Source organism: Triticum aestivum, chromosome 3D (assembly GCF_018294505.1).
Source record: "Triticum aestivum cultivar Chinese Spring chromosome 3D, IWGSC CS RefSeq v2.1, whole genome shotgun sequence".
Classification (NCBI taxonomy): Eukaryota; Viridiplantae; Streptophyta; class Magnoliopsida; order Poales; family Poaceae; genus Triticum; species Triticum aestivum.
Genome location: NC_057802.1, coordinates 318,065,634 through 318,090,920, shown reverse-complemented (window position 1 = coordinate 318,090,920; position 25,287 = coordinate 318,065,634). Strand labels below are relative to the sequence as shown.

The following is a 25,287-nucleotide window of genomic DNA, read 5'->3' as shown; positions in this document are numbered from 1 at the left end:
TTGCATAAGTGTTAGGATGTGTGTCCTTTTCAAATGACATTCGAAGATTCTAAGATATTTAGGTCACACCGCAACTTGCTAAATCTCTTCTCATCCAAGGGCTTTGTGAAGATATTGGCTAGCTGTTCTTCAGTCTTCACGTGCTCGATAGAGATGTCGCCCTTCAACACATGATCACGAAGAAAATGATGACGAATCTGAATGTGCTTTGTCTTTGAGTGCTGAACTGGTTTATGATCAATCTTGATGGCGCTCTCATTGTCACAGTAGAGAGGCACATTCTTCACGTTGATGCCGTAGTCCTTGAGGGTTTGCTTCATCCATAGCAATTGAGCACAACATGAACTAGCAGCAATGTACTCAACTTCAGCAGTAGAAAGTGATACGCAGTTCTTTTTCTTCGAGGACCAACATACCAAGGATCGTCCGAGGAAATGGCATGTGCCTGATGTTGACTTGCGGTCCACACGATCACCGGCATAGTCAGAGTCTGAATATCCAATGAGATCAAAAGCCGAGCCCTTGGGATACCATAATCCAAGTGTTGGATTGTGAGCTAGATATCGAAGAATATGCTTCACAGCCTTATGGTGTGATTCCTTCGGTGTAGCTTGAAAACGGGCACACATGCAAACACTAAGCGAATAATATCTGGCCTAGATGCACATAAATACAATAAAGAGCCAATCATGGAGCGGTATACCTTTTGATCGAAGTCAATACCATTTTCATCAGTGCATAAATGGCCATTTGTGGGCATAGGGATTTTGACGCCTTTGCAATCTTGCATGCCGAATTTCCTCAATACATCCTTGAGGTATTTCTCCTGAAATATGAAGATGCAGTTGCGTTGTTGACGTATTTGAAGACCTAAGAAGAATTTCAATTCTCCCATCATAGACATTTGATATTCTTCACTCATCATATAGGCAAATTCATCACTGTAACGTTGGTCAGTACAGCCAAAGATGATATCATCAACATATATTTGGCACACGAATAATTCATCATCATAGGTTTTGGTGAAAAGAGTTGGGTCAAGTGAACCGGGTTTGAAGCCTTTCTTTATGAGGAATTCCTTCAAAGTATCATACCACGCCCAAGGGGCGTGCTTGAGGCCATAGAGGGCCTTATTGAGTCTGAAGACTTTGTCAGGATGCTTTGGATCTTCAAAACCTGGGGGTTGAGCAACATATACTTCTTCCTCAAGCTTACCATTGAGGAACGCACTTTTCACATCCATTTGATATAAGATGATATTATGATGGTTAGCATAAGCAAGCAATATGCGAATAGCCTCAAGTCTAGCAACATGTGCGAAAGTTTCATCGTCCTTCAACCTGTGTCTAGCCTTGAGCTACAAGCCATGCCTTATTCCTCACCACAAGGCCATTTTCATCTTGCTTGTTGCGGTAGATCCATTTGGTGCCGATGATATTGTGCTTGCGAGGGTCTGGTCGCTTGACGAGCTCCCATACATTGTTGACCTCGAACTGATGTAATTCCTCTTGCATAGCTTGAATCCATTCAGGCTCCAGAAATGCCTCATCTACCTTAGTGGGCTCTGTGATAGAGACGAAAGCAAAGTGCCCACAAAAGTTAGACAAATGTGAAGCTTTTGAGCGTATGAGAGGACCTGGTGCATTGATGTCGCTGATGATTTTGTCAATCTCCACTTCATTTGCAACGCGAGGATGAGCAGGTTGACGACGAGGAATTGGCTCAACATTTTCTTCAGAGCCATTTTCTTCAGGTGCACCAGCATAGTGTTCTTCACGATCTGGAATGACTTCTTCAGCAGATTCTTCGGTAGGAATGACATCCTCAGTAGCCTTGAACTTGATGGTTTCCTCGGGTGACTTTTCATCTAGCACAGGAGGTAGGTGCTCTCTTTGCGAGCCATTAGTTTCATCGAACTGCACATCTACAGTTTCAACAACCTTGTGGCGAAAGGAGTTGAAGACTCTGTAGGTGTGCGAGTCCTTTCCGTCACCAAGCATAAAACCTTCATGTGCTTTCGGTGCAAATTTACAATTGTGATGAGGATCTCTAATCCAACATTTAGCATCGAAGACTTTAAAATAACTCACATTGGGTTTCTTGTCAGTGAGGAGTTCATATGCGGTCTTTTTGAAGAATTTGTGAAGATATACCCTGTTGATGATGTGGCACGCAGTATCAATTGCCTCAATCCAGAAGTGACGAGGCGTCTTGTATTCATCAAGCATAGTGCGAGCCATCTCAACCAGAGTCCTGTTCTTGCGCTCCATGATGCCATTTTGCTGAGGAGTATAAGGAGCAGATAACTCATGTGTAATACCAAGTTCATCAAGATAGTCATCAAGACCAGTATTCTTGAACTCAGTTCCATTGTCACTTCTGATGTGTTTGATCTTCACACCAAAGTTGGTTGAAGCCCTCGAGGAAAATTGTTTGAAGACTTCCTGCACTTCACGTTTGTAAGTGACGATATGCACCCATGTGTAACGAGAATAATCATCAACAATAACAAAGCCATATAGAGATGCTTCATTGGTGAATGAGGAATAATGATTAGGGCCAAAGAGATCCATGTGAAGCAATTCAAATGGACGAGTGGTAGTCATGATAGTCTTTGAGGGATGCTTGGCCTTGGTCATCTTTCCACCTTCACAAGCTCCGCATAGGTGATCCTTGAGGAATTTGACATCCTCAATGCCAATGACATGCTTCTTCTTCACGAGAGTCTGCAAGTTCCTCATGCCAGCATGACCAAATCATCAATGCCATAGCCAGCCTTCTGAAGCTTTTGCAAGTAGGCATGTAGCAGGTTGTGGTCCTGTAGAGAAATCAACAATATACAGATCTCCTCTCCTAAAGCCTTCGAAGACTTTGGAATGGTCAGCTTCCATGATCACAACACAACGATACTTGCCAAAGATAACAACCATATCAAGATCGCAAAGCATTGAGACTGACATGAGGTTAAATCCTAAGGACTCGACAAACATGACTTTGTCCATGTGTCTATCCTTTGAGATCGCAACCTTACCTGGACCCAATACCTTGCTTTTGCCTTTGTCAGCGTAGGTGATATGCTTCAGATGCGATGGAGATAAAGCAGTGTCCATCAATAAGTTCTTGTCACCAGTCATGTGATTTGTACATCCACTATCGAGGACCCACTCAGTGGCTTTGGGTTGATCATCCTGCAGATGAATTAGTGTAACTTACGAACTCATATACTTCATCATGAAGAATATGACATCAAATTCATCAGATCAATTTCATCAAGAAATAGAACAGATCTAGCAGTATGAGGACATGAGAAATGGAAATAACATTTCTTTATGATTAGCTTGCGTCCTTTCAATCATATTTAGGTCTCCAACAAATTCTTCAGACGTTTAAGTTCGTCTGGAGACATGACCCTGCATAAGAGATTAGTTCTTTTTCTTCACCACCCACATCTGGAGGGGTGGCAAAGAGTTCATCATTCTGCGAGCTCCATAAGAGAAAGGTGGCATAGATGCCAGTCCACTTCGTTTCACATAAGAGGGGTTAGGGTAAGCATATGAATAAGCAGAGAAATTCTTCGAGGACTTATGAGCATAATGATTTGAAGAATAATGAACATATTCATAACCCTTAGTCTTTCCCTACGAAACAGAAGAGTTAGCACGATGATGTTCATATGAGGACTTTGATCCATATGAGGAATTTGATCCACGTGAGGAACGTGGTCCATATGAGGACTTGGATCCATATGAAGACTTTGGTCCATATGAAGAATTTGATCTAGGGTTCCTATTCTTCACAGGTGGTGTCATGATGACATTCACCTGAAGACTTTCAAGGCACCTTTTGGGAACCCAGATTTTCTTCATAGGGGGACCATTTGAAAGCACAAGTGCTCCTTGGGTGATTTTGGTAATTAATGTCAACATATCTCTTGTTGGACTAATACTTCTACCTAGTATGTTTCAGATATGTTCAACAATGGAGTGGCATGGACTAGAGGATGTGGAACCCCTTCAAGATGCTGAGGACAAAGGATTGGCTCAAGCTCAAAGCACAAGACTCTACATTTTCTATTTTAGTGGTCCAAGATCACATTGAGCCCATAGGAAAGCCAATACTATTAAGAGGGGATGAGGTGTTGCTTAATGGCTTGCTTGCTCAAAGTGCTTAGTGATATGCTCCAAAGCCCTCAACCACTTTCTCATATCCACATATGTCCTAAACCAAAAGTCAAACTCGGACCCACCGAAACTTTCTATCCAGCACCACCGAGTTCAATTGACATAGCCACTACCAGAAACCCAAAGCAATTCGGTCTCACTGATGGGATCTCGGTCTCACCGAGATGGGCTTGCAAACTCTCTGTTGCTTATTGCAATAATTTCGGTCCCACCAAGATATGCAATTGGCCCCACCGAGTTTGCTTGGCCAACTCTCTGTTTCGCTTATTACCCAAATCGGTCCCACCGAGTTTGAGTAATCGGCCAAACCGAGATGAGGATTTACCCTAACCCTAGCACATCGGTCCCACTGAGTTGATCCATTCGGTCCCACCAAGAATCCTAACGTTCACATTTTGAACTAAATCGGTCCGGCCGAGTTTCATGATTCGGTCCCACCGAGTTTGGTGATTTGTGTGTAATGGCTAGATTTTGTGTGGAGGCTATATATACCCCTCCACCCACTCTTCATTCGTGGAGAGAGCCATCAGAACATGCCTACACTTCCAACACATATTTTCTGAGAGAGAACCACCTACACTTGTGTTGAGGTCAAGATATTCCATTCCAACCACATAAATCTTGATCTCTAGCCTTCCTCAAGTTGCTTTCCACTCAAATCATATTTCCACCAAATCATATCCTATGAGAGAGAGTTGAGTGTTGGGGAGACTATCATTTGAAGCACAAGAGCAAGGAGTTCATCATCAACACACCATTTGTTACTTCTTGGAGAGTGGTGTCTCCTAGATTGGCTAGGTGTCACTTGGGAGCCTCCATCAAGATTGTGGAGTTGAACCAAGGAGTTTGTAAGGGCAAGGAGATCGCCTACTTCGTGAAGATCTACCCTAGTGAGGCAAGTCCTTCGTGGGCGACGGCCATGGTGGGATAGACAAGGTTGCTTCTTCGTGGACCCTTCGTGGGTGGAGCCCTCCGTGGACTCGCGCAACTGTTACCCTTCGTGGGTTGAAGTCTCCATCAACGTGGATGTACGATAGCACCACCTATCGGAACCACGGATAAAAAATCTCCGTGTCTCCAAATTGCGTTTGCACACTCCAATCCCATCCCTTTACATTCTTGCAACTTGCATGCTTTACTTTCCGCTGCTCATATACTCTTTGTCATGCTTGCTTGATATGTATTGTGAATGCTTAAACTTGTGCTAAAACTCCACATCAACCTAAAGAATTAAAAACTGCAACTTTTCTAGATTAGAGTCTATTCACCCCCCCCCCCTCTAGACACCTCTTCTCGATCCTTTCACCATTCCTGCAGTTAGTGCCAACATATCTAGCAAATACTTCACCATTCTGATTTTTGAATAGTTTATAGTTGGAATCAAATGACTCATCAGAATCATATGAAGATTCATATGTAAAGCCAGATAAAGTAGATGGATCTACTAGAGGTCCCTTTGCAGCAACCCATGAGGTTTTGGGATACTGCTCAGGCTTCCAGTATGTTCCATCAGCATTGAGTTTCCTCTCAAAGGCATTACCCTCTTTCCTAGGGTTCCTGTTGAGGATCTGCTTTTTAAGCACATCACAAAGTGCCTGATGCCCTTTGAGGCTTTTGTACATGCTTGTCACATACAATTCCTTCAGCCCTGCATTGTCAGTGATACTTGCAGCATCCTCAGATGAGGAATTAGTGATAGCAGAGACATGTGAAGAATTTGTAGCAATAGAAGCATTTGAACTTTCAGGTGAAGGATTAGTAGATTCACGTTCAATGCACTTCAAACATGGTGGAATGAATTCTTCCTGAGAGGCACTAATCTGTTGAGCAAGCAATGAATCACGCTCCTTCTGAAGATCTTCATAACTCACCCTTAGCTTCTCAAGATCTTTCTTTCTTTGAAGAAATTCATAAGAAAGCTTCTCATGATCAGATAAGAGAGTGTTATGATGACTCTGAAGGTTATCAAACTTGGACTGAAGTCTCTGAAGATTTTCAGTCAAAGTTTTAGTGCGATCCATTTCTTCACCCAACATATCATCACTCTTGTCTAGCATATTTTGAACCTTTTCAAAAGCCTTTTGTTGTTTCACAACAATCTTAGCAAGTTTAGAGTAGCTAGGCTTGAGGTTTTCATCAGATTCATCCTCACTTGATTCAGAGGAGGGATATTTGAGTACCTTGGCACCCTTTGCCATGAAGCGATAGGTGGGAGCATAGTCATCATCATCATTGTTAGCTTTGTTGGGGAGGCCATTCTCCTCAGAGTTGAAGATGGACTTGCTGACGAACGCAGTAGCGAGGGCTAGGCTCGCCACACCAGATTCCAACTCCTCAGATGCCTCCTCTTCCTCATTTTCCTCAGATTCAGCTTCAGAGTCCATTTCCTTGCCAATGAATGTCCGAGCCTTTTTGGAACTACTCTTCTTGTGAGATGAAGACTTCGAGGATTTTGATGATGAGGACTTTGAAGGTTTCTTCTTCTTCTTTGAGTCATCAGAACTGTAATCCTTGTATTTCTTCTTCTTTGATTCCTTTTCCCACATAGGATAATCTTGAATGTAGTGACCAGGTTTCTTGCATTTGTGGCAAGTTCCCTTCTTGTAGTCACGGGATGAGGAATCTGATCTTACATCATCACTTCTGGAGGATTTTCCAAAGCGACCATGCCTTGAGAACTTCTGGAATTTCCTCACGAGCATTGCTAGCTCCTGGCTCAGTTCTTCAGGATCACCAAGGCTGCTACCAGAATCCTCACCTTCAGATTCAGAGACTGCCTTGGCCTTCAAAGCACGGGTTCTGCCATAGCTTGATCCATAAAGATCTCTCTTCTCAGCAAGTTGGACATGAGTGTTTAGCCTCTCAAGGATATCAGCGGGATCAAGTGACTTGTAGTCTCCACGTTCTTATATCATCAGTGCAATGGTGTCAAATGAAGAATCAAGCGATCTCAGCAATTTCTTCACCACCCATGGTCGGTGATGTCAGTGGCACCAAGTGCTTGAAGCTCATTTGAGATGTCAGTAAGGCGATCGAAGGTTTGCTGAACATTTTCATTGTCGAGTCTTTTGAAGCGGTTGAAGAGATTGCGAAGAACGTCAACTCGAGAGTCACGCTGTGTTGGGACTCCTTCGTTGACCTTGGACAGTCTATCCCAGATAAGCTTGGTTGTATCCAAAGCACTCACTCTGCCATACTGCCCTTTGCTCAGATGGCCACATATGATATTCTTCGCTTGAGAGTCGAGTTGCTTGAATCTCTTCACATCAGCAGCGTTCATAGAAGGGGTGATGGAGGGGACGCCATTTTTCACAATGTACCAGAGATCGTTGTCAATTGCCTCAAGATGCATTCGCATCTTATTCTTCCAGTAGGGATAGTCCGTCCCATCGAAGGTAGGACACCCAGCCGAGACCTTGATCATACCTGCGGTCGACATAACTAAAACTCCAGGCGTTTAAACCAAAATCACACAGAACAAGGGAGTACCTTGCTCTGATACCAATTGAAAGTGTGTTAGGTCGACTAGAGGGGGTGAATAGGCGACTTTTACAAATTCGTCACTGAGGAATTTCACAGTGAGGAAATTCCTAAGTCACGAACACTAGCAGCAGAATAAGTACTCAGATGCAAGCATAACAGAATAGACGCACAGTCATCATGATGAAAACAAGCACAGAGTACAAAAAGCGTAAACACAGGATAAGCAAGCTAAAGACAAACTGACTAAAGAAATTGAACTGAGGAAATTGAGAAAGTCTTCAGTCAAAGTCTTCAAACAGTAATGATCATGTACACAACACAGTAATGAGGAAATGGAAGGGTTGAGGAAATAGAACCAGTTAGCTCGGTGAAGACAGTGATTTGGTAGACCAGTTCCAACTGCTGTGACAGTTGTATGTCTGGTTGGAGCGGCTAGGTATTTAAACCTGAGGACACACAGTCCTCACTGTATTCTCCTTGAGCTAAGGTCACACAGACCTCGCCCAATCACTCGTGGTAAGTCTTCAGGTGAATTCCAAACCTTCACAAACTCGGTCACTCGGTGATCCACAATTTACTCTTGGATGCCCTAAACCATGACGCCTAACCGTCTGGAAGATGCACAGTCTTCAAAGGTAACAAGCATCGGATCCACACAGGAACAATCTCTTCAGTGATGCTCAATCACTTTGGGTTTGTAGGTGTTTGGGTTTGGGTTTTCCTCACTTGATGATTTTTGCTCAAAGTCCTCGGAGGATGGGATGCTCTCAATGACAAGTGTCAGTTTCTCTCGGAGCAGCCAACCAGCTAGTGGTTGTAGGGGGCGGCTATTTATAGCCTAGGGAGCAGCCCGGCATGATAAGACATAAATGCCCTTCAACGATATGACCGTTAGGTGGGTAGATATTTTGGGACAGCTGGCGCATAGCACAGCAACGGTCGGAAATTTGAGCTCTCAAATTCCTCAGGGCTATCATGTTCCTCACTTGTAGGCAATCCGCACTGGCAAATTCCTAACTCCTCAGTCAGAACAAATTCCTCAGAGACCAGAAGATCTTCGGCTCTGTCACTGAAGAAATTGACTGAACTGTATGAGATTTCCAATGGCTTCACTCGAAGGGATTGGTAGATGTAGGATTTTGAGATGAGCATCACTTGGAAACTTTTCCTTAGTTTTTCCTCGACCCCCTTTAATAGTACGGTGTTTCCTATGACTCAAGAAAGAGAAAATGAAACTACGAAAACAAAAATCTTCACGCTTCATGGTCCTCGCATGAATATCAAGTCTTCACGGTCACACCAATTTCTTCACTTTCAAAGTCTTCAGAAAGCCAAAGTCTTCAGTTGAAGACATTCATTTTTAGGGTCGACTTTCTCTGTAGATATCAAATTCCTCATAGACTTATAGACCTGTGTACACTCACAAACGCATTAGTCCCTTAACCTATAAGTCTTCAATACACCAAAATCACTAACTTGACTGATTTGAATGGAACTAACCCGGACTGACGTTGTTTTCAGCAAAATTGCCATGGTGTTGTTTTTGTGCAGAAATCAAAGTTCTCGGATTGACCTGAAAATTTACGAAGAATTTTTGTGGAATATATAAAAAATACTGGGGGAAAAATATACCAGAGGGGGGCCACCCAGGAGCCACAAGATCAGAGGGCGTGCCCACCCCCCAGGGCGTGCCTCCCAGGCTTGTTGGCCCCCTGGACCTCCGGCAACCCTAACTCCAACTCCATATATACCTATTCGTGGAGAAAAAAATCAGAGAGCAGGATTCATCGTGTTTTACAATACGGAGCCATCGCTACCTCGTGTTCTTCATCAGGAGGGCTTATTTGGAGTCCGTTCGGGGCTCCGGAGAGGGGGACTCGACGCTGTCGTCATAATCAACCTTCCTCCATCACTAATTTCATGATGCTCACCGCCGGGAGTAAGTAATTCCTTCGTAGGCTTGATGGATGGTGATGGGTTGGTTGAGATTTATCATGTAATCGAGTTAGCTTGTTAGGGCTTGATCCCTAGTATCCACTATGTTTTGAGATTGATGTTGCTATGACTTTGCTATGCTTAATGATTGTCACTACGGCCCGAGTGCCATGATTTCAGATCTGAACCTATTATGTTTTCATGAATATATTTGAGTTCTTGATCTTATCTTGCAAGTTATACGCACCTATTACGAGTTATGATCCGCATACCCCAAGGTGACAATAATTGGGATTCTTTCCTGTGATTACCGTAGTTTGAGGAGTTCATGTATTCACTAAGTGTTAATGCTTTATTCCGGTTCTCTATTAAAAGGAGGCCTTAGTATCCCTTAGTTTCCTTAAGGACCCCACTGCCAGGGGAGGGTAGGACAAAAGATGTCATGCAAGTTCTTTTCCATAAGCACGTATGACTATATAAGAAATACATGCCTACATTACATTGGTGAATTGGAGCTAGTTTTGTGTCGCCCTAGGTTATAACTGCTACATGATGAATATTATCCAACGTAATTATCCACCGTTGATCCAATGCCTACGAGTTTTTCACATATTGATCTTGCTAAGTTACTTTCGTTGTTGTTGCTGTTACAATCATTACAAAATTGTTATTGTTCCTATTGCCACTGTTACTGTTACTGTCATACTACTTTGCTACTGATCACCTTGCTGCAGATATTAAGTCTTTCAGGTGTGGTTGAATTGACAACTCAACTGCTAATACTTGCGAATATTCTTTGGCTCCCCTTGTATCGAATCAATAAATTTGGGTTGAATACTCTACCCTCGAAAAATGTTGTGATCCCCTATACTTGTGGGTTATCATCGTTGGAGTGGCGGTGATCGCAGGCGAATCCAACTGCTTAGAGCTACCCTGCCAGAGAGCCCGCATACAGCCGTAGCCACGCCCATGAAAATTCATGGCCCGAGACATGCACCGCGTGCAGGTTGGGCCCGCTCGTCGATGAAGATGCATTTTGAACCTCCTGACATGTCATGTCCATAACTACCCCCGGTCTCGCCTCCATGCCCGATGGGATCTCCAGCGCCGGGGAACCGGCGCGTCCATGGTCGGACACTACCTTAGCCGTAGCAAGGAACTACCCTAGGAGGGGCGGCGGCATGACCCAACGCGGTGGCAGAGGCCCCCTCCACTTGCCCATGCGGGGGCTGCGAGACATCCACAGACCAACCGATGGCGAGGGCGACTTCTGGCTGGGTATATCTGCCGCCGCCGATCCAACTTGCGACGCAGCTCGAGACCGATCCGCCGATTCTTCATCCACTTTATATGAGGTGGAAAGAGAACTAAAAGTACAAGGTGCGGCCTTTCCACGGAAGGGAAATGACTCTCTATGTGTTATGTGCTCTCCAAAGTGTCGACCCTTATTACAGTAGTCGTCCCTCCTTTTATAAAAGTTTAAGGGGTTAACACAGTGGTTACAGCATATCATACCTAACTCTATCAGAGTAGGACAAATGTATTAAATGCCTCGGTTAGGTGCCATTCTCCTCTTGCACCCGGGAACGTATTACTGCGACACGCACCGTGGCAGGTGGGGGTCACGGTAAAAACAGGTGAGTCACTGCATGCACACCTACTCTCCCACCTAATCACCTCCCTGCATGCCACTTGTCGATAAAGGCATGCGGGGTGCAATGCCGCTGTTCCACGCCCCATGGTGAGTGGGCTGTTAGGGATTGTGTGGTGGAGAATCATTGTTGTTGTCAGGCGAGGCTGATGATACGCATTCCCAGGACGACAGAATTGTTTCGGGAGGTTCTTCTCCTGAAGTGCTCTTGATGAGCTTTACAACCTTTTTTTGGTGTGAGAAGTTAGGATTGATTATTACTTCTCGATCACCTGCCTGAAGGTCTTCTTCAACTTAATATCACCACATGTCAGAAAGGAGAAGTAGTTAGCCTTGCCGGGGTAGTCGCTTGGTGCCTTTCCCGGCAAGAGGGCTATTGTGACCCGTGTGCAGGCGGGTTCGTGGATACCCGCTAGTCACGATACCGACAATGGCCACCTAGCTCACAAACCATTCACATTGTAAGTTTTACTTCTTGTTGCTCTGGTCAATTCATTGATTCACTCAATGTTGCACCTAGAAAATCGTCACGTTGTATAGCCCGGACGCGTTGCCCTGCTATACTACAAGCCCGAGGGCAGCATTTATGTTCATACATTGTTGGATGAAGGTTAAGGACGACATGTGCCGATTCTGACTCGAGTATCATTGAATTTGAAACCAATGAATACGAAATACCTATTGAACATCCAGTTATCTCACATGTAATATTTGCTTCTAACCTGTATTTTTTCTATGTTTCTGTTTCTTGTTTTTTGCTGGTTTCTTTTCTTTTATTCCTTTTTCGTTCCTCTTCCCTTTTTCTTTTCTTAATTCATGGGCATGTTTTTAATTTGTGAATATTGTTTAAAATTCTCAAAGTTATAAAATTTAAAATTAATGTTTTTTAAAATTGATGAACAATTTTTCAATTTCATGATTTTTCTTTGAATTTACGAATATTTATAAAATTATTATTTTCTAAAATACAAAACATTCTTGATTACTTTTTAATTCAAAAAATATTTTTTACAATTTTATGTACCTTTTGTTTCATAATATTTTTAAAACTAAAAACAACCAGCCCTGAGCCAAAAGAGCAACAACAGCAGCAAAGACAAGCAAAATAAAAAGAGAAGAGAGCTGGCGAGAGAGTGGACGGGCCATGAATGCTATATCTCGCTTAGGGCAATACTAGCATCTATCTCGCCATAAGACCTCGTGTGTATGGGTTGGCCCGTTATCACTGTCGCTCGCACGCTCGTTTTACATACGGTTTCCTCTGGAGTTTTCCCTTTTCGTTTTTTATTTATATTTCAAAGGTTTTCCCTTTTTTTCTTTGGTTTTCTATTTTTCATTGTTTGTCTTTGTTTCTTTCACAGTTTATACCGGTTTTCTTTTCTTTATTTTTTCAATATATTTTCTTCTTTCATATTCTGTTTTACTTGTTTTTTTTCTTTTTTGTGTTTCCTTTTCTTTTTTCTAGGTTTTTTTGTTCATTTTTTTATACACTAGGAATATTATTATATACACATTTAACATATTAGAAATACATGATTAGAATTTTTTTAAACATATATTATTTATGCCTAATTTATCATAAACATTGCATATTTTATAGCATACATCGGGAACATTTTATATAAACAAATTTAACATTTTCCAAATTGTGGTTAACATTTTTTAAACGTATTTTTTTATTTCTACTTTTTTCATACATATTCTACATTTTTGTGTATCAGGAGCATTTTTTATATACACGATTAACACTTTCCAAATAAATAATTGAAATGTCTGAAAACTTATATATTGTGATGTCACTATTTTATGTACATTGTAGATTTATAGTATACACCAGAAAAAAAATTATACACATTTAATATTTTTAGTGCGTAATTAAAGCTTTTATAAAAATTGAAGACTTTTAGATTTTTATTTCTAATTTTGCATACGCATTATACATTTTTATATATGTTAGAAACATTTTTTCTATACAAACTTTTTTTTATTGCATGATTAACAATTTTTCAAAATAAAATAAAAATTTATACTCCCTTTGATCCATATTAATTGAGGTTGTTTTAGTACAAAGTTATACTAAAGTAGCATCATTTAATATGGATCAAAGGGAGTAGTATTTTCTGATTTCTACTTTTTCCATACGCATTGTATATTTTTTGTATACATTGAAAACAGTTTTGCTATACACACTTAACATTATTTTAATGCATGATCAACAATTACAACTTTTGTATATAAGCTGATTTTTGTAGTAGCATATTCAGAATGTTTTCAAGTATAAGAAAAAGTAAAAACTAAAAGAAAAAACAAGAAAAAAGTGTTGGAGGCCTATCTCCATGCTGGGTCGGCCCAATCGGGCAGCTAAGTGAGACAATATCGAGATCACTAATTAATGGGTGCCCCGTGCAAAAGTCATTTCCACCTTTTTAGGCGCTGACAAATGACGCACTGTATGCACATCACTTGTAGTAACATGTGAGCTTTTCCTTTCGTTCATAGATTCGTTTATTTAAAACATTTTATTTCTTGAATAGTGCGTCCAAATTTTTGATCGTTTTCACCATTTGATGTCTCGCACCCAGATCTTCGAAACTAGATCCCATGTTAATAGGTTAAGAAGCTAGAAGAAAATAAATAGCTAGAAGCATGTTTTTTTTTACTTTTTTCCCTTTTCGATAGGAATAGTTGTTCTTCTAATGAAAGCGGATTTTTTGCATCCGTTAGAAGTAAATTTGTGCCTCTCGTAGAAGAAAAAAACTTTTTATTTCTTTCTTTCCAAGAGGCATGCCTTTAGCGGAGGCAAATCTGTGCCTCCACGAGAACCTCATCTGTCTCTCACAAAAGCAAATTTGTGCCTTCACGAGGAGCAAATTTGTGCCTCTCGTGGAAGCAAAAAAAACGTGTTTCTTTCCCTTTTCAAGTGTCTCTCGCGGACCTAAATCTGTGCCCCCACGCGAAGCAAATCTGTGTCTCTCGTGGAAATAAAAAAAACATGTTTTCTTTCTTTTCGGAGAGACACGGTTGTGTCTATCGTGGATGCGAATCTGTGCCTCCACGCGAAGCAACTCTGTGCCTCTCGTGAAAGCTAAAAAAGCACATGTCTTTTCTTTTTGGAGAGACACAACTATGCCTCTCGCAGAAGCAAAAATGTGCTTCCGTGAGAAGCAAATATGTGCCTCTCGTGTAATCAAAAGAAAAGTGCGTTCATTTTCACGCAAAAAGATTAACTTTTTTTCTTCAAAATCTAGGAAAACCCGAAATACCAAAAAACACGGGAAAAAAGATCATCTAAACGACTAAACCCCAAAAAGGCGTAAAAAACATAAAATGGATTATGCGGGAGCGGCCAACACACAACACGTGATGGCTGGCCGCTGAAAGCACGCCAAGTTGCATATGCTCTCAGCCCACTAAAAGTGACCCTTGCGAGGCTCCCGCAAGGGTTACCCTTAATTAGTTGCTCTTCTCTTCTAGCTTGAAGAGAGACGTAGGTGCACGTCCAGACCTTCAAAACTAGATATCATGTTAATAGATTTCGAAGAAAAAAATTCATGAAAAACCAGAAGAGAAAAGCAATAGTTGAAAACATTTTTTACCTTTTTCTTTTCCGAGGAACAGTTGTGCTTCTCCAAAAGCAAATTTGTGCCTCCAAGAGAAGCAAATTTGTGCCCCTCGCGGAAGCAAAAAATATGCTTTTTTTTCTTTCCGAGAGGCACATGCAAATCTATGCCTCAACGAAAGGCAAATATGTGCCCTCACGAGAAGCAAATTTATGCCTCTCATGGAAGCAAATCTGTGCCTTTACGAGTGGCAAATCTGTGCCTCTCGTGAAAGAAAAAAATATTTTTTGCTGCTTTTCCGAGAGGCATGGCTGTGCCTCCACACGAAGCAAATCCGCGCCTCTCGTGCAAACAAAAAAAATACGTTTTTTTAGAGACACGATTGTGCCTCTCGCAGATGCAAATCTATGCCTCTCGTGGAAGCTAAAAAAAATGCATTTTTGTCTTTTAAGAGAGAGACAATTGCGCCTCTTGCGAAAGCAAATATGTGCCTCGACGAGAAGCAAATGTGTGCCTCTCGTGAAAGCAAAAGAAAAACTTGTTTATTTTCGTGCAAAAAATTCAACCATTTTTTGCTCCAAGATCTAGGGAAAACCGAAATGCCCAAAAACACAAGAAAACATCTAAACTCCCAAAACGTGTACAAAAACAGAAAAAGAAAAACAAGGGAGCGCTCAACACGTGCCACATGGCAGCCGCTGAGAGTGCGCCAAATAACATGCTCTCAGCCCACCAAAAATGACCCTTGCGAGGCTCCGCATGGGTATCCTTAATTAGTTGCTCTCCGCTTCTAGCTTGAAGCAAGACATAGGCGCGCCCCGGGCGGGCAGCCTAGTGAGCTCACAGACTAGGCCGTGAACCACATAGGGGTATCTTGTGGCAGCGGGCGCTGAATAGGAGGAGCTCCCGAATTGGAAAGGAAGTGGCAGCGCAGGCTGGGCGCTGGCCCATGAAGTAATTGAGCACAAAAGCGAGGAACCGGGCCAATCCACGGTGAGGGACGTATCAGCGTGTATGCCAGTATTCTGTCAGTTGCTCAAAAAAATCAGTGTGTATACCAGTTGCTCAAAAAAATCAGTGTGTATACCATTTTCTATAAAAAGAATTTTTATAACAAAAATAAAAAGAATAAAAGAATTTGTATTTTCTCAAGAAAAAAGAATTTGTCTAACAAAAATGCTATAAAAGGAATCAGTCTGTGTAGTGTGCACCACCCCCTAAAAAGAGTTCTGCATAGTGCATACCATGTCTCGTCCATTAATAAGCTAGCAAAAATAAATCACAAGCTAGAGAATTTAGGTTTAGTGGGGGTTTAGTGATAACATTAAGATAACAGGAGAAGTAATTGGATTAAGGGTCGCAAGACTAGTCTGTGAGTCTGTATTTGCCTTCCAACCGAAACCTTCAGAGACTAGCCCATGAACGCTCGACTGGTCCCGTGCGGATCTTGTTCAAAATTCGTTATTAAGCCGAACAGATGAGCCTGACAGAATACTGGCCAACATGTTTCAAGAGTAGCCACTAAACAAAGTTGCCTAGAATTCATCTAGATGAAATATAAATTGATCTCATGACATGACGTCATCCATCTGTGTACAAAAGGTGTGGTCGTTTTATATTGTCGCTACTTCTTCCTGGGCCATTCGTTGTTTGTCTTTTGGGAGCGTTTTCCTGTTGTTGTTTTTATTTTTTTGCTCGAAAACAATAGCTCGGAGGAGCCTCTGCCTGGGCCCTGCCTTGTTTTATGCCAAACATTATTAAAAAAATTCAAATGAATTGCCTAAAAAAGAAAATGTTAAACAGCTAGGAAAAAAATACTGTGAATTTTTTTAAAAATATGTATGTACATAAAAATGTTTATCGCATGAAACATGTTCACCATGTATTTTTGAAAAATGTCACATATCAAAAAAGTGCACCAAGTATTTGGAAAAAATCATTGCATATATAACTGGGGTTATATTCATGCTTGGTACTAGCGAGCTATGTAACAATCTGAATGTTTGACTAAAACCAATTTGATTACACCAATTGTGTGAGTGTTGTGACAGTTGCAGTTGCGACACCCTCCCTCTGACCCCCGGTTGCAGTGACATTTATGTCTTGCGGTTGCGCTATGGTGTGCTGAGTTGCAGTTGCGCTTGGGTTGGGACGGTTGCAACTACAACAAAAAAATAGGGAAAAAGACTTCGCCGGCGCTGACAACACCATGCCTCGAACCCCAGTTGCGGTCATGTTATACATCTTGCGGTTGCACGTGGATGTGCTGAGTTGCAGTTGCGCTCGGGTTGGGGCGGTTGCAAGTACAACAAAAAAATGAAAATGACTTCGCCGGAGCACACAACCCCTCCCCTCGACCCCTTGGTTGCGGTCACATTATATGTCTTGCGGTTGCGCTTGGCTGTGCTAAGTTACAGTTGCGCTCGGGTTGGGCGGTTGCAACTACAACAAAAAAAACTAATTTTTTTAAACAAAACTTCGTCGGCGCCGACAACCCTCCCCTTGGCCCCCGGTTGTAGCCACATTGTACGACTTGCAGTTGCGCTTGGGTGTGCTGAGTTGCAGTTGCGCTCGGATTGGGGCGGTTGCAAGTACAACAGAAAGAAAAGAAAGACTTCACCGGCGCCGACAACCCTCCCTCGACCTCCCGGCTGTGGTCACATTATACGTCTTGCGGTTGTGCTTGGGTGTGCTGCGTTACAGCTGCGCTCGGGTTCGGGTGGTTGCAACTACGACAACAACAAAAAAGATTTCGGCGACACCGACAACCCTTCCCCTGACCTCCGGTTGCGGTCACATTATACGTCTTGCGGTTGCGCTTGGGTATGCTGATTTGCGGTCGCGCTTGGGGTGGGGCGGTTTCAACTACAGCAAAAAAATGAAAAAGACTTCGCTAGCGCTGACACCCTCCCTCTAACCCCCGGTTGCGGTCATATTTAGGTCCTACAGTTGCGCTATGGTGTGCTGAGTTGCAGTTGCGCTCGGGTTGGGGCGGTTGCAACTACAACAAAAATACTAAAAAAATGAAAATAAAGACTTCTCCGACGCCGACAACCCCACCCTTCTACCCCTGGTTGCGGTCACACTATACGTCTTGCGGTTGCGTTTGGGTGTGCTGAGTTGCAGTTGCGCTCGGGTTGGAGCGGTCGCAACTACAACAAAAAAAATGAAAAAGAAGACTTCCCGGTGCTGACAACCCCACCCCCTACCCCCGGTTGCGGTCACATTATACGTCTTGCGACTGCGCTTGGGTGTGCTGAGTTACAGTTGTGCTCGGGTTGGGGCAGTTGCAAGTACAAAAAAATGAAAAAGACTTCGTCGGCGTTGACACCCTCCCTCCGACCCCTGGTTACGGACACATTTGTGTCTTGCTGTTGCGCTATGGAGTGCTGAGTTGCAGTTGCGCTCAGGTTGGGGCGGTTGCAACTACAACAAAAAAAGAAACCAAAAAAATAAAAAAAGACTTCGCTGGCACTGACAACCCCACACCTCGACCCCCCAATTGCGGTCACATTATACGTCTTGCGGTTGCTCTTGGTTGTGCTAAGTTGCAGTTGCCCTCGGGTTGGGGCGGTTGCAACTACAACAAGAAAAACAAACAATAATGAAACTGACTTCGCCGGCGCTGACAACCCCACGCCCCGACCCCCTAGTTGCGGCACATTATACATCTTGCGATTACACTTGCGTGTGCTGAGTTGCAGTTGCGCTCGGGTTGGGGCGGTTGCAACTACAAAATAAATAAATGAAAAAGACTTTGTCGGCGCTATGGTGTGCGGTCACATTTATGTCTTGCGGTTGCGCTATGGTGTGCTGAGTTCTAGTTGCGCTCGGGTTGGGGTGGTTGCAACTACAACACAGAAACAAAAAAGACTTCGTCGGCGCCGACAACCCCACACCTCGACCCCCCAGTTGCGGTCACATTATACGTCTTGCGGTTGCGCTTGGGTGTGCTGAGTTGTTGTTGCACTCGGATTGGGCGATTGCAACTACAACAAAAAAAATTGTTTTAAAAAAAACTTTGCCGGCGCCGACAACCCTCCCACGACCCCCGGTTGCGGTCACATTATACGTCTTGCGGTTGCGCTTGGGTGTGTCGAGTTGCAGTTGCGCTCGGGTTGGGGCGGTTGCAATTACAACAAAAAGGAAAGAAAGACTTCACCGGCACCGACAACCCTCCCACGACCCCTCAGTTGCGTTCACATTATACGTCTTGCAGTTGCGTTCACATTATACGTCTTGCAGTTGCGCTTGGGTGTGCTGAGTTGCAGCTGCGCTCTGGTTGGGGCGGTTGCAACTACAACAACATCAAAAATGACTTCGCCGGCGCCGACAACCCTCCTCCTGACCCCCGGTTGCGGTCACATTATACATTTTGTGGTTGCGCTTGGGTATGCTGAGTTGTAGTTGCACTCAGGGTGGGGTGGTTGCAACTACAACAAAAAAATAAAAAAAGTCTTCACCGGTGCTGACACCCTCCCTCCGACAGCTGGCTGCGGTCACATTATATGTCTTGCGATTGCGCTTGGGTGTGCTGAGTTGTAGTTGCACTCAGGTTGGCTCGGTTTCAAATACAACAAAAAAATTGAAGAAGACTTCGCCGGTGCTAACACCCTCCCTCTTGCGGTCATATTTAGGTCTTGTGGTTGCGCTACAGTGTGCTGACTGCGGTTGCACTCGGGTTGGGGCGGTTGCAACTATAACAAAATAAACAAAAAAAATATGAAAAGAAAGACTTCACCGGCATACACACACAACCTTTAAAACAATAGAAGTTTGAAAAAAAAATCTATATTTCCAAATAGAAAGGAAGAAATAAAAGTACAAACAACTAAACTATAACCGAAACTAGTTGGACAGTAGAAAGGTTGTGTGTGTATTAAGTCTTTTGCAAATTGTGCATAGTTTGGTTGTGTGTGCAGTTACACGCGGAGGACAAAATATATGAGTAAAAGTTTTAAAAACAAAGAAAGAAAATGAAATGATTAAAAAGTTGGGCCCTTTCATCTCACTACTCTTTCCCACTTTCTATCCAAAAGAAGAAATCAAAGAAATCATAAAAAGGAAAAAAATGTATTGAGAAAAAACAACCTGGATACAGCTGTAGTTGCAGTCAGACTACAATATTTGCAGTTGCAACTCTAGTGATGGACATGCAACTAGCGCAACAAACCTCCTTCCGACCCCAGTTTCAACCGGATTACAACACATATAGTTGCATGTCTACTAGACATGCAACTGCAACCGGTAAAATAACTATTAATAATTGTACTAAAAAATCTACAACAATTATTTTACATAAAAGGAACTACTAAAAAATTGTATACGTTCAAACAATGGAAAACGATCTCTTAGGAAAAAGAAACAACCGCTGCTGAAGACAAGAAACAGAGGGATAAAAATGCGACAGTGATGCTTGGTGGCATCGAACAGAGAAACAAGCTTAGCTTCTGAATATAAAAAGAAGAAGAAAAGCCACCTATAAAGGCTGCTCCAGGCGCTCCCTATATGGGCCACGGGCCTGCACTGCTCGTACGACGACACGAACAGCCAGTTCACTCATCTCGCACGAATAACTGCGCTTTTAATATCCCTCAAAAAAAAACTGCGCTTTTAATCCAACGGCTGACAAAGTGAATGAGACCAAAATAAATCTCAGCTAGCTGAGTTTTAGCAATCCCTACAAAGTAATGCTACAGAGGAAGACAAAAAACAGATCCTACCTTTGATTCAAGATATACATATGGTCCAAGACCAAAACTAAACTATGCTGAAGATTTGCTGCAGTTCAGTAGATTATGCCAAATCACGGACTGTCACCGCGGGTTGAAGTGAACCCTTATTCTCTGTGGTTTTATGTACCGTCTTCTGCAACTGCAATATTCAAAATATATGCTTCCCGTGTTTGCTCTCTTGTCCAGATTCACTACGTCCTGTATTTTGCATGTCCTAACCTAAACCAGATCATATAGCCTTAGATCTCAATTTGGAAACGTTCCAAAAGCGTGACGTTCATCAACATCCCTTGTGGCCTTGTACTTTATACAGGAGAAACTGTTGTACTCGGTTGCGACGAGTTCTCATTATTAAGTGCATCATGTTCAGATGACTCAACCCAAAGGGGTGACAAGGCCACCACCTTGCCGATAATTATCAGAGTTGGAGAAACCAGATCCGCAGAGTGGACCTCATTCACAAGATCCTTCAACATTGCAAATACCTACAGCAAAAGAAATATTCAGCATCCAAAAGCTAGGGCTGGAACACAATTTAGATGGTAAGGCTCTGTGACTCGGTACCATTCGCTGTTGGGGGGTAGTCCCACGCTCTACTGCAACAGCAGGAGTATCTGGTGGAAGACCGTGCTTCATTAACTTGGGAGCTAGTGATGGTAATGTTGACAAACCCATATACACAACCAAAGTTGTGTCCGGGTCGGCTGCATTCTCTGCCACATGTAGAGGATCAGTCCCACCATTTCTAGAGTGGCCGGTTAAAAATCTGACACTGCAAAAAAAGATCATATGTCAAAAATGTACTACTCAGCATTCATAAACACTTTCTCATTGCATAATGTATCACCAACAATTAATTTTGCCAGTCTGTTCGTTTACCATGATATCTATAATCATCTTATGTTCCTCTTAACCAAAATTTGAAGGCAGGGCAGGGCATTCCTTTCACCCACGAAAAAGTATTACCATGATATCTGTCTTGCCTCCTTTTCCAAAAAAAAATGATACCTGTCTTGCCTGTGATGGGCTGGAGATACCAGAGATGGTGTGAATGCCGGGCAGGCAGACGGCTGGTCAGCCAGCCAGCTTGAGTGCGGTAGGAAGTCGCACCGCCCGGTCACGTTCACCCTGAACAGGCATGAATGTGACACGGAGACGGAGCAGGCACGGCGGGAGAGGCGGAAGAGGGGTTTTTGGGTGGGCCCGCGTTGTTGGATGCCTACATGGCGAAAGTCTGAACACCCGCAAACCGCCCCCTGGTTTGGTTCCGGTTTGTGGGACTTTGGTCCGGACCAGTCCGGACAATTTCGCTGACCGCCGTTGGATGGCAAAAAATGTCCAGACTGTCCGGTCCGGACATTCACAGGCAGTTTGATGATCCACGTTAGAGTTGCCCTGAGCCAGGCAAAGGCCTTGTCTCTAGCCGATGGCCGAAGCCCACAACAATGACGCTTCCAAGTACTGTTTAATTCTTGAAGGCTCCATCGAGGTGATGCTCTCTTTCCCCTCCTGAGGTAGCTCCAGGGGGGACTCTAGATCCGTGTGGTTGGATGATGATGACGCTTATACGTCATCTCCCTACTCAGGGGCATCAATTTTGGAGTTGTGCTACAGCCGGAGGGACCGGTGGAAGTCTGCAGTAGTTGGTCTCAGGGCATGCGTGCCAATGATGAATGGGATGAGCAATGTCGGGGTTGCGCCAGGCTTTGGTACTCAACTCTTTTGCGTCTCCATGGTCTCGCCGTAGTTTGTATGCTGCTATGAAGACATAGCTGCGTCGGTATCATCTGGGTGGTGACAATGACATGTGATGGGCGGTCCAGTTGTTGTGTTCCTCCTTGGCACAAAACTGCATTTCGCTCTGTCGTAGCTCGCCTTCAGATCCGCAGCTGCTTGGTGGTCGTCAATGGCGAAGTCAGAGTCACTTGCTCTCGGAGGAGTGATGACAATGACAAAACAGATACCTCAGCGGTGCTTCCCTCCTCAACAGTGTGTGCAGTGTATCTGTTGTGTGACAGATTGGCTGGCCGTGCAATCAAGACTGTCATGTTCCGGTATGGGTGGTTGTATAGGTTTAACCTTTTTTTCCGTAATTAACCGCGTGATTCTCACTTTCATCATATATATGAAAATGGCAAGTCTTTTGCCTCGTTAAAAAAAACTTTTTCTTGCTTCTATTCAGCTACAGAACTTAAGAACACAGAGATAGGCAAATGGACTATTAGTGCAGAGTATTTCCACTATACTGCTTTTATAGTCAAATTACGTTGAGCAAATGTCATACATTTGGGAGTAATAAGCTAGGACAGCATCGAACCTCAACTCTAATATTTACTAAATCAGACAGAAATTTCAAGTTGCATTCGAGAAGTAGATGCAGATGATGAAAATCAACTGATCAGCTGTGACGAAGATTACACAGAGGCCATTTCAAAGAAAAGCATGTTTTGATAAAGGGCAACAACTAGATCAGTCGGCCACATCACAAGAATGATAGAAGCGGGCACAATGCTGACTTTACCTGGTAGCGACACCCCGATGGGTTAGCGGAATACCAAGTTCAGCTGCAATTCCTGAAGCAGAGGTAATTCCTGTAGATGTTTGGGTGCAAGCAATTATTACCTGTTTCATTGCGAATAGTGAAAATTATCCAAGCTGCCATCACAGGCTTACAATACCTGGAATAACTTCAACTTTAATTCCTTGTTGCTGTAGAAAATCCATCTCTTCTCCACCCCTTCCAAAGACCTGAAAAGAACACGATTAACATACTTCCTCAAAGGTAAAGGTACTACTAATAGATAACTACTCCCTCCATTCATAAATATGAGTTTTTTTAGAGATTCCAATGCGGACTACATACGGAGCAAAATGAGTGAATGTGCACTCTAAAATATGTCTATATACATCCGTATGTAGTTCTTATTGGAATCTCTAAAAAGACTTATAGTATTTAGTAACGGTGGAAGTATTGAGTACAGTAGTATTGAAAATATGAAGTGCGTATTACCAGAGGATCGCCGCCTTTCAACCGCACCACATTGGCACCAACCTCTGCAAAGCTCAGGAGCAACTCATGAATTTCTTCCTGCATTACATGAGCAAGCCGACAAACTTAGAAACTGCACACATATCATTGGCATTTCAAACTAGATATAAACCTCAAAACACCTGAATTTAAATACGAACACCGAATGAATGATCCTTGTCACTGACCTGAGTGCGACTGTGGTATCCGGCCGTCTTGCCGACGTAGAGTAGCCTGGCGCCATCCGCGACCAAATCGAGCACCTCGTTGGACACGAGGCGATCGTACAGCACCAGGTCCGCCGCCTCGATAGCCCGAACCGCCTTGAGCGTGAGGAGCTCCGGGTCCCCTGGCCCCGTCCCAACCAGCGCTACCCTCCCGGGCCCACCGCCGCCGCGCTCCCCTTCCAGCCCTTTCCCTCTGGACGCCCTGAGAGCCTCCAGAAGCCTCCGCAGCTCCGGGAGCTGCAGGGCGATCTCGTCGTCCCGGCGGCCCGAGGCCGCTGCCGCCGCCGCCGCGGCGGCGGACGAGGAAGAGGAGGAGTCTTGGGCAGTGTAGGACCAGGCGTCGCGGCGGTATCTCGAGGAGGACGTAGCCTCGGTGAACGGCGACGCAGCGGCGCAGATGGCAGTGGCGGTGGCAGCGGAGGAGGAAGGCCTCGCGGTGCTGGCGAAAGCGGTGGAGGGCGCGGGAATGGAGGCGGGAAGCGGCTGAAAGAGGGGCGCTCGAAGGGCGAGAGCCATGGCGTCGCAAGGGGTGTGGACCGTGGATTTAGGCAGGGGGTGGTATTTTATACGGGAGCGAGGTGAGGTGAGGGCCGGAGCAGGACAGCCGGAGGCGGGTGGTCCGTTGTGGTGGTGTGGTTTTGGATGGGCGAAGGGGTGGAGGGGCAGAGGGGATCGGAGACCAGAGGAGGGAGGAGGCGGCCCTTCCTTTTGATTAAAAAAAGTGCGGCCTTGCGAGTGTGGAAGGGCCAGGTTCAATGAACCGCCGCGGCAGACAACGGGGTTCAGGTCGGAAGGTAGCCAAGTGAGAGTGCGCCCCTCTGGCTCTGGGGCACCTTTTGCTGCGCCGCCGCCGCCGGCCTCCACGATGGTGTCATGCAGTGTGTCAGCCACGCGCGCACATCGCTAAACCTCTCCTGATGGTGGCGAGCGACTGTGGTCAGTGTCTTGGAAATATGGTTCAGGGCTTCTTTGATTTTAAGAATTCTCAAAGAAATTTTAAAAGATTCTAAATCTTAGGAATTTTTTCTATCTTGGTTGTTTGATTCGTAGGATTGTAAGCCATAGGAATTTCTTCATAGGATTCATTTGCACTAGATTTCATAAAAAACATTCCATCCACTCAAACCTCTTTAAAAGAATCCTACGTTTTTGCTATGCACAATGAAACACTCGTACAATCCTGTAGGGATTCAAAACGGCATTCCACTCTAATCCCATGCTTTTCCTATTTCCGCGTTTTGGAAATCCTACGAATCAAAGAGGCCCTCAGCTTTGGTTTCTCCTTCCTTTCGCAGCCGTAGGTGACGATGTTAGAGCATCTCCAACAGAAAGATGCAAATTTAGAGATATGAATAAAGCTACATCTCCAAGAAATGATTTTTTACTTCTTCAACAAAGAGGCAACTCTAACAGATGATGTATATTGGTGATGTAAAAATGCAACTCTAATAGATGATGCAAACTGGAGATGTAAAACTACAAACTTC

General features: G+C 43.8%; 1 protein-coding gene across 1 annotated transcript; it reads right to left on the bottom strand.

Annotated features, from left to right (window-relative positions):
- Positions 1-20,450: 20,450 nt before the first annotated feature.
- Positions 20,451-24,490, bottom strand: LOC123078627 (S-adenosyl-L-methionine-dependent uroporphyrinogen III methyltransferase, chloroplastic). Its single transcript, XM_044501205.1, has 6 exons — positions 23,762-24,490; positions 23,556-23,633; positions 23,224-23,293; positions 23,067-23,136; positions 21,110-21,317; positions 20,451-21,030 (listed from the first exon to the last, which is right to left on the bottom strand). The coding sequence occupies exons 1-6, from the start codon at positions 24,314-24,316 to the stop codon at positions 20,851-20,853; spliced, it is 1,161 nt and encodes a 386-aa protein (XP_044357140.1). The 5' UTR covers positions 24,317-24,490; the 3' UTR covers positions 20,451-20,850.
- Between the last annotated feature and the right edge of the window lie 797 nt (positions 24,491-25,287).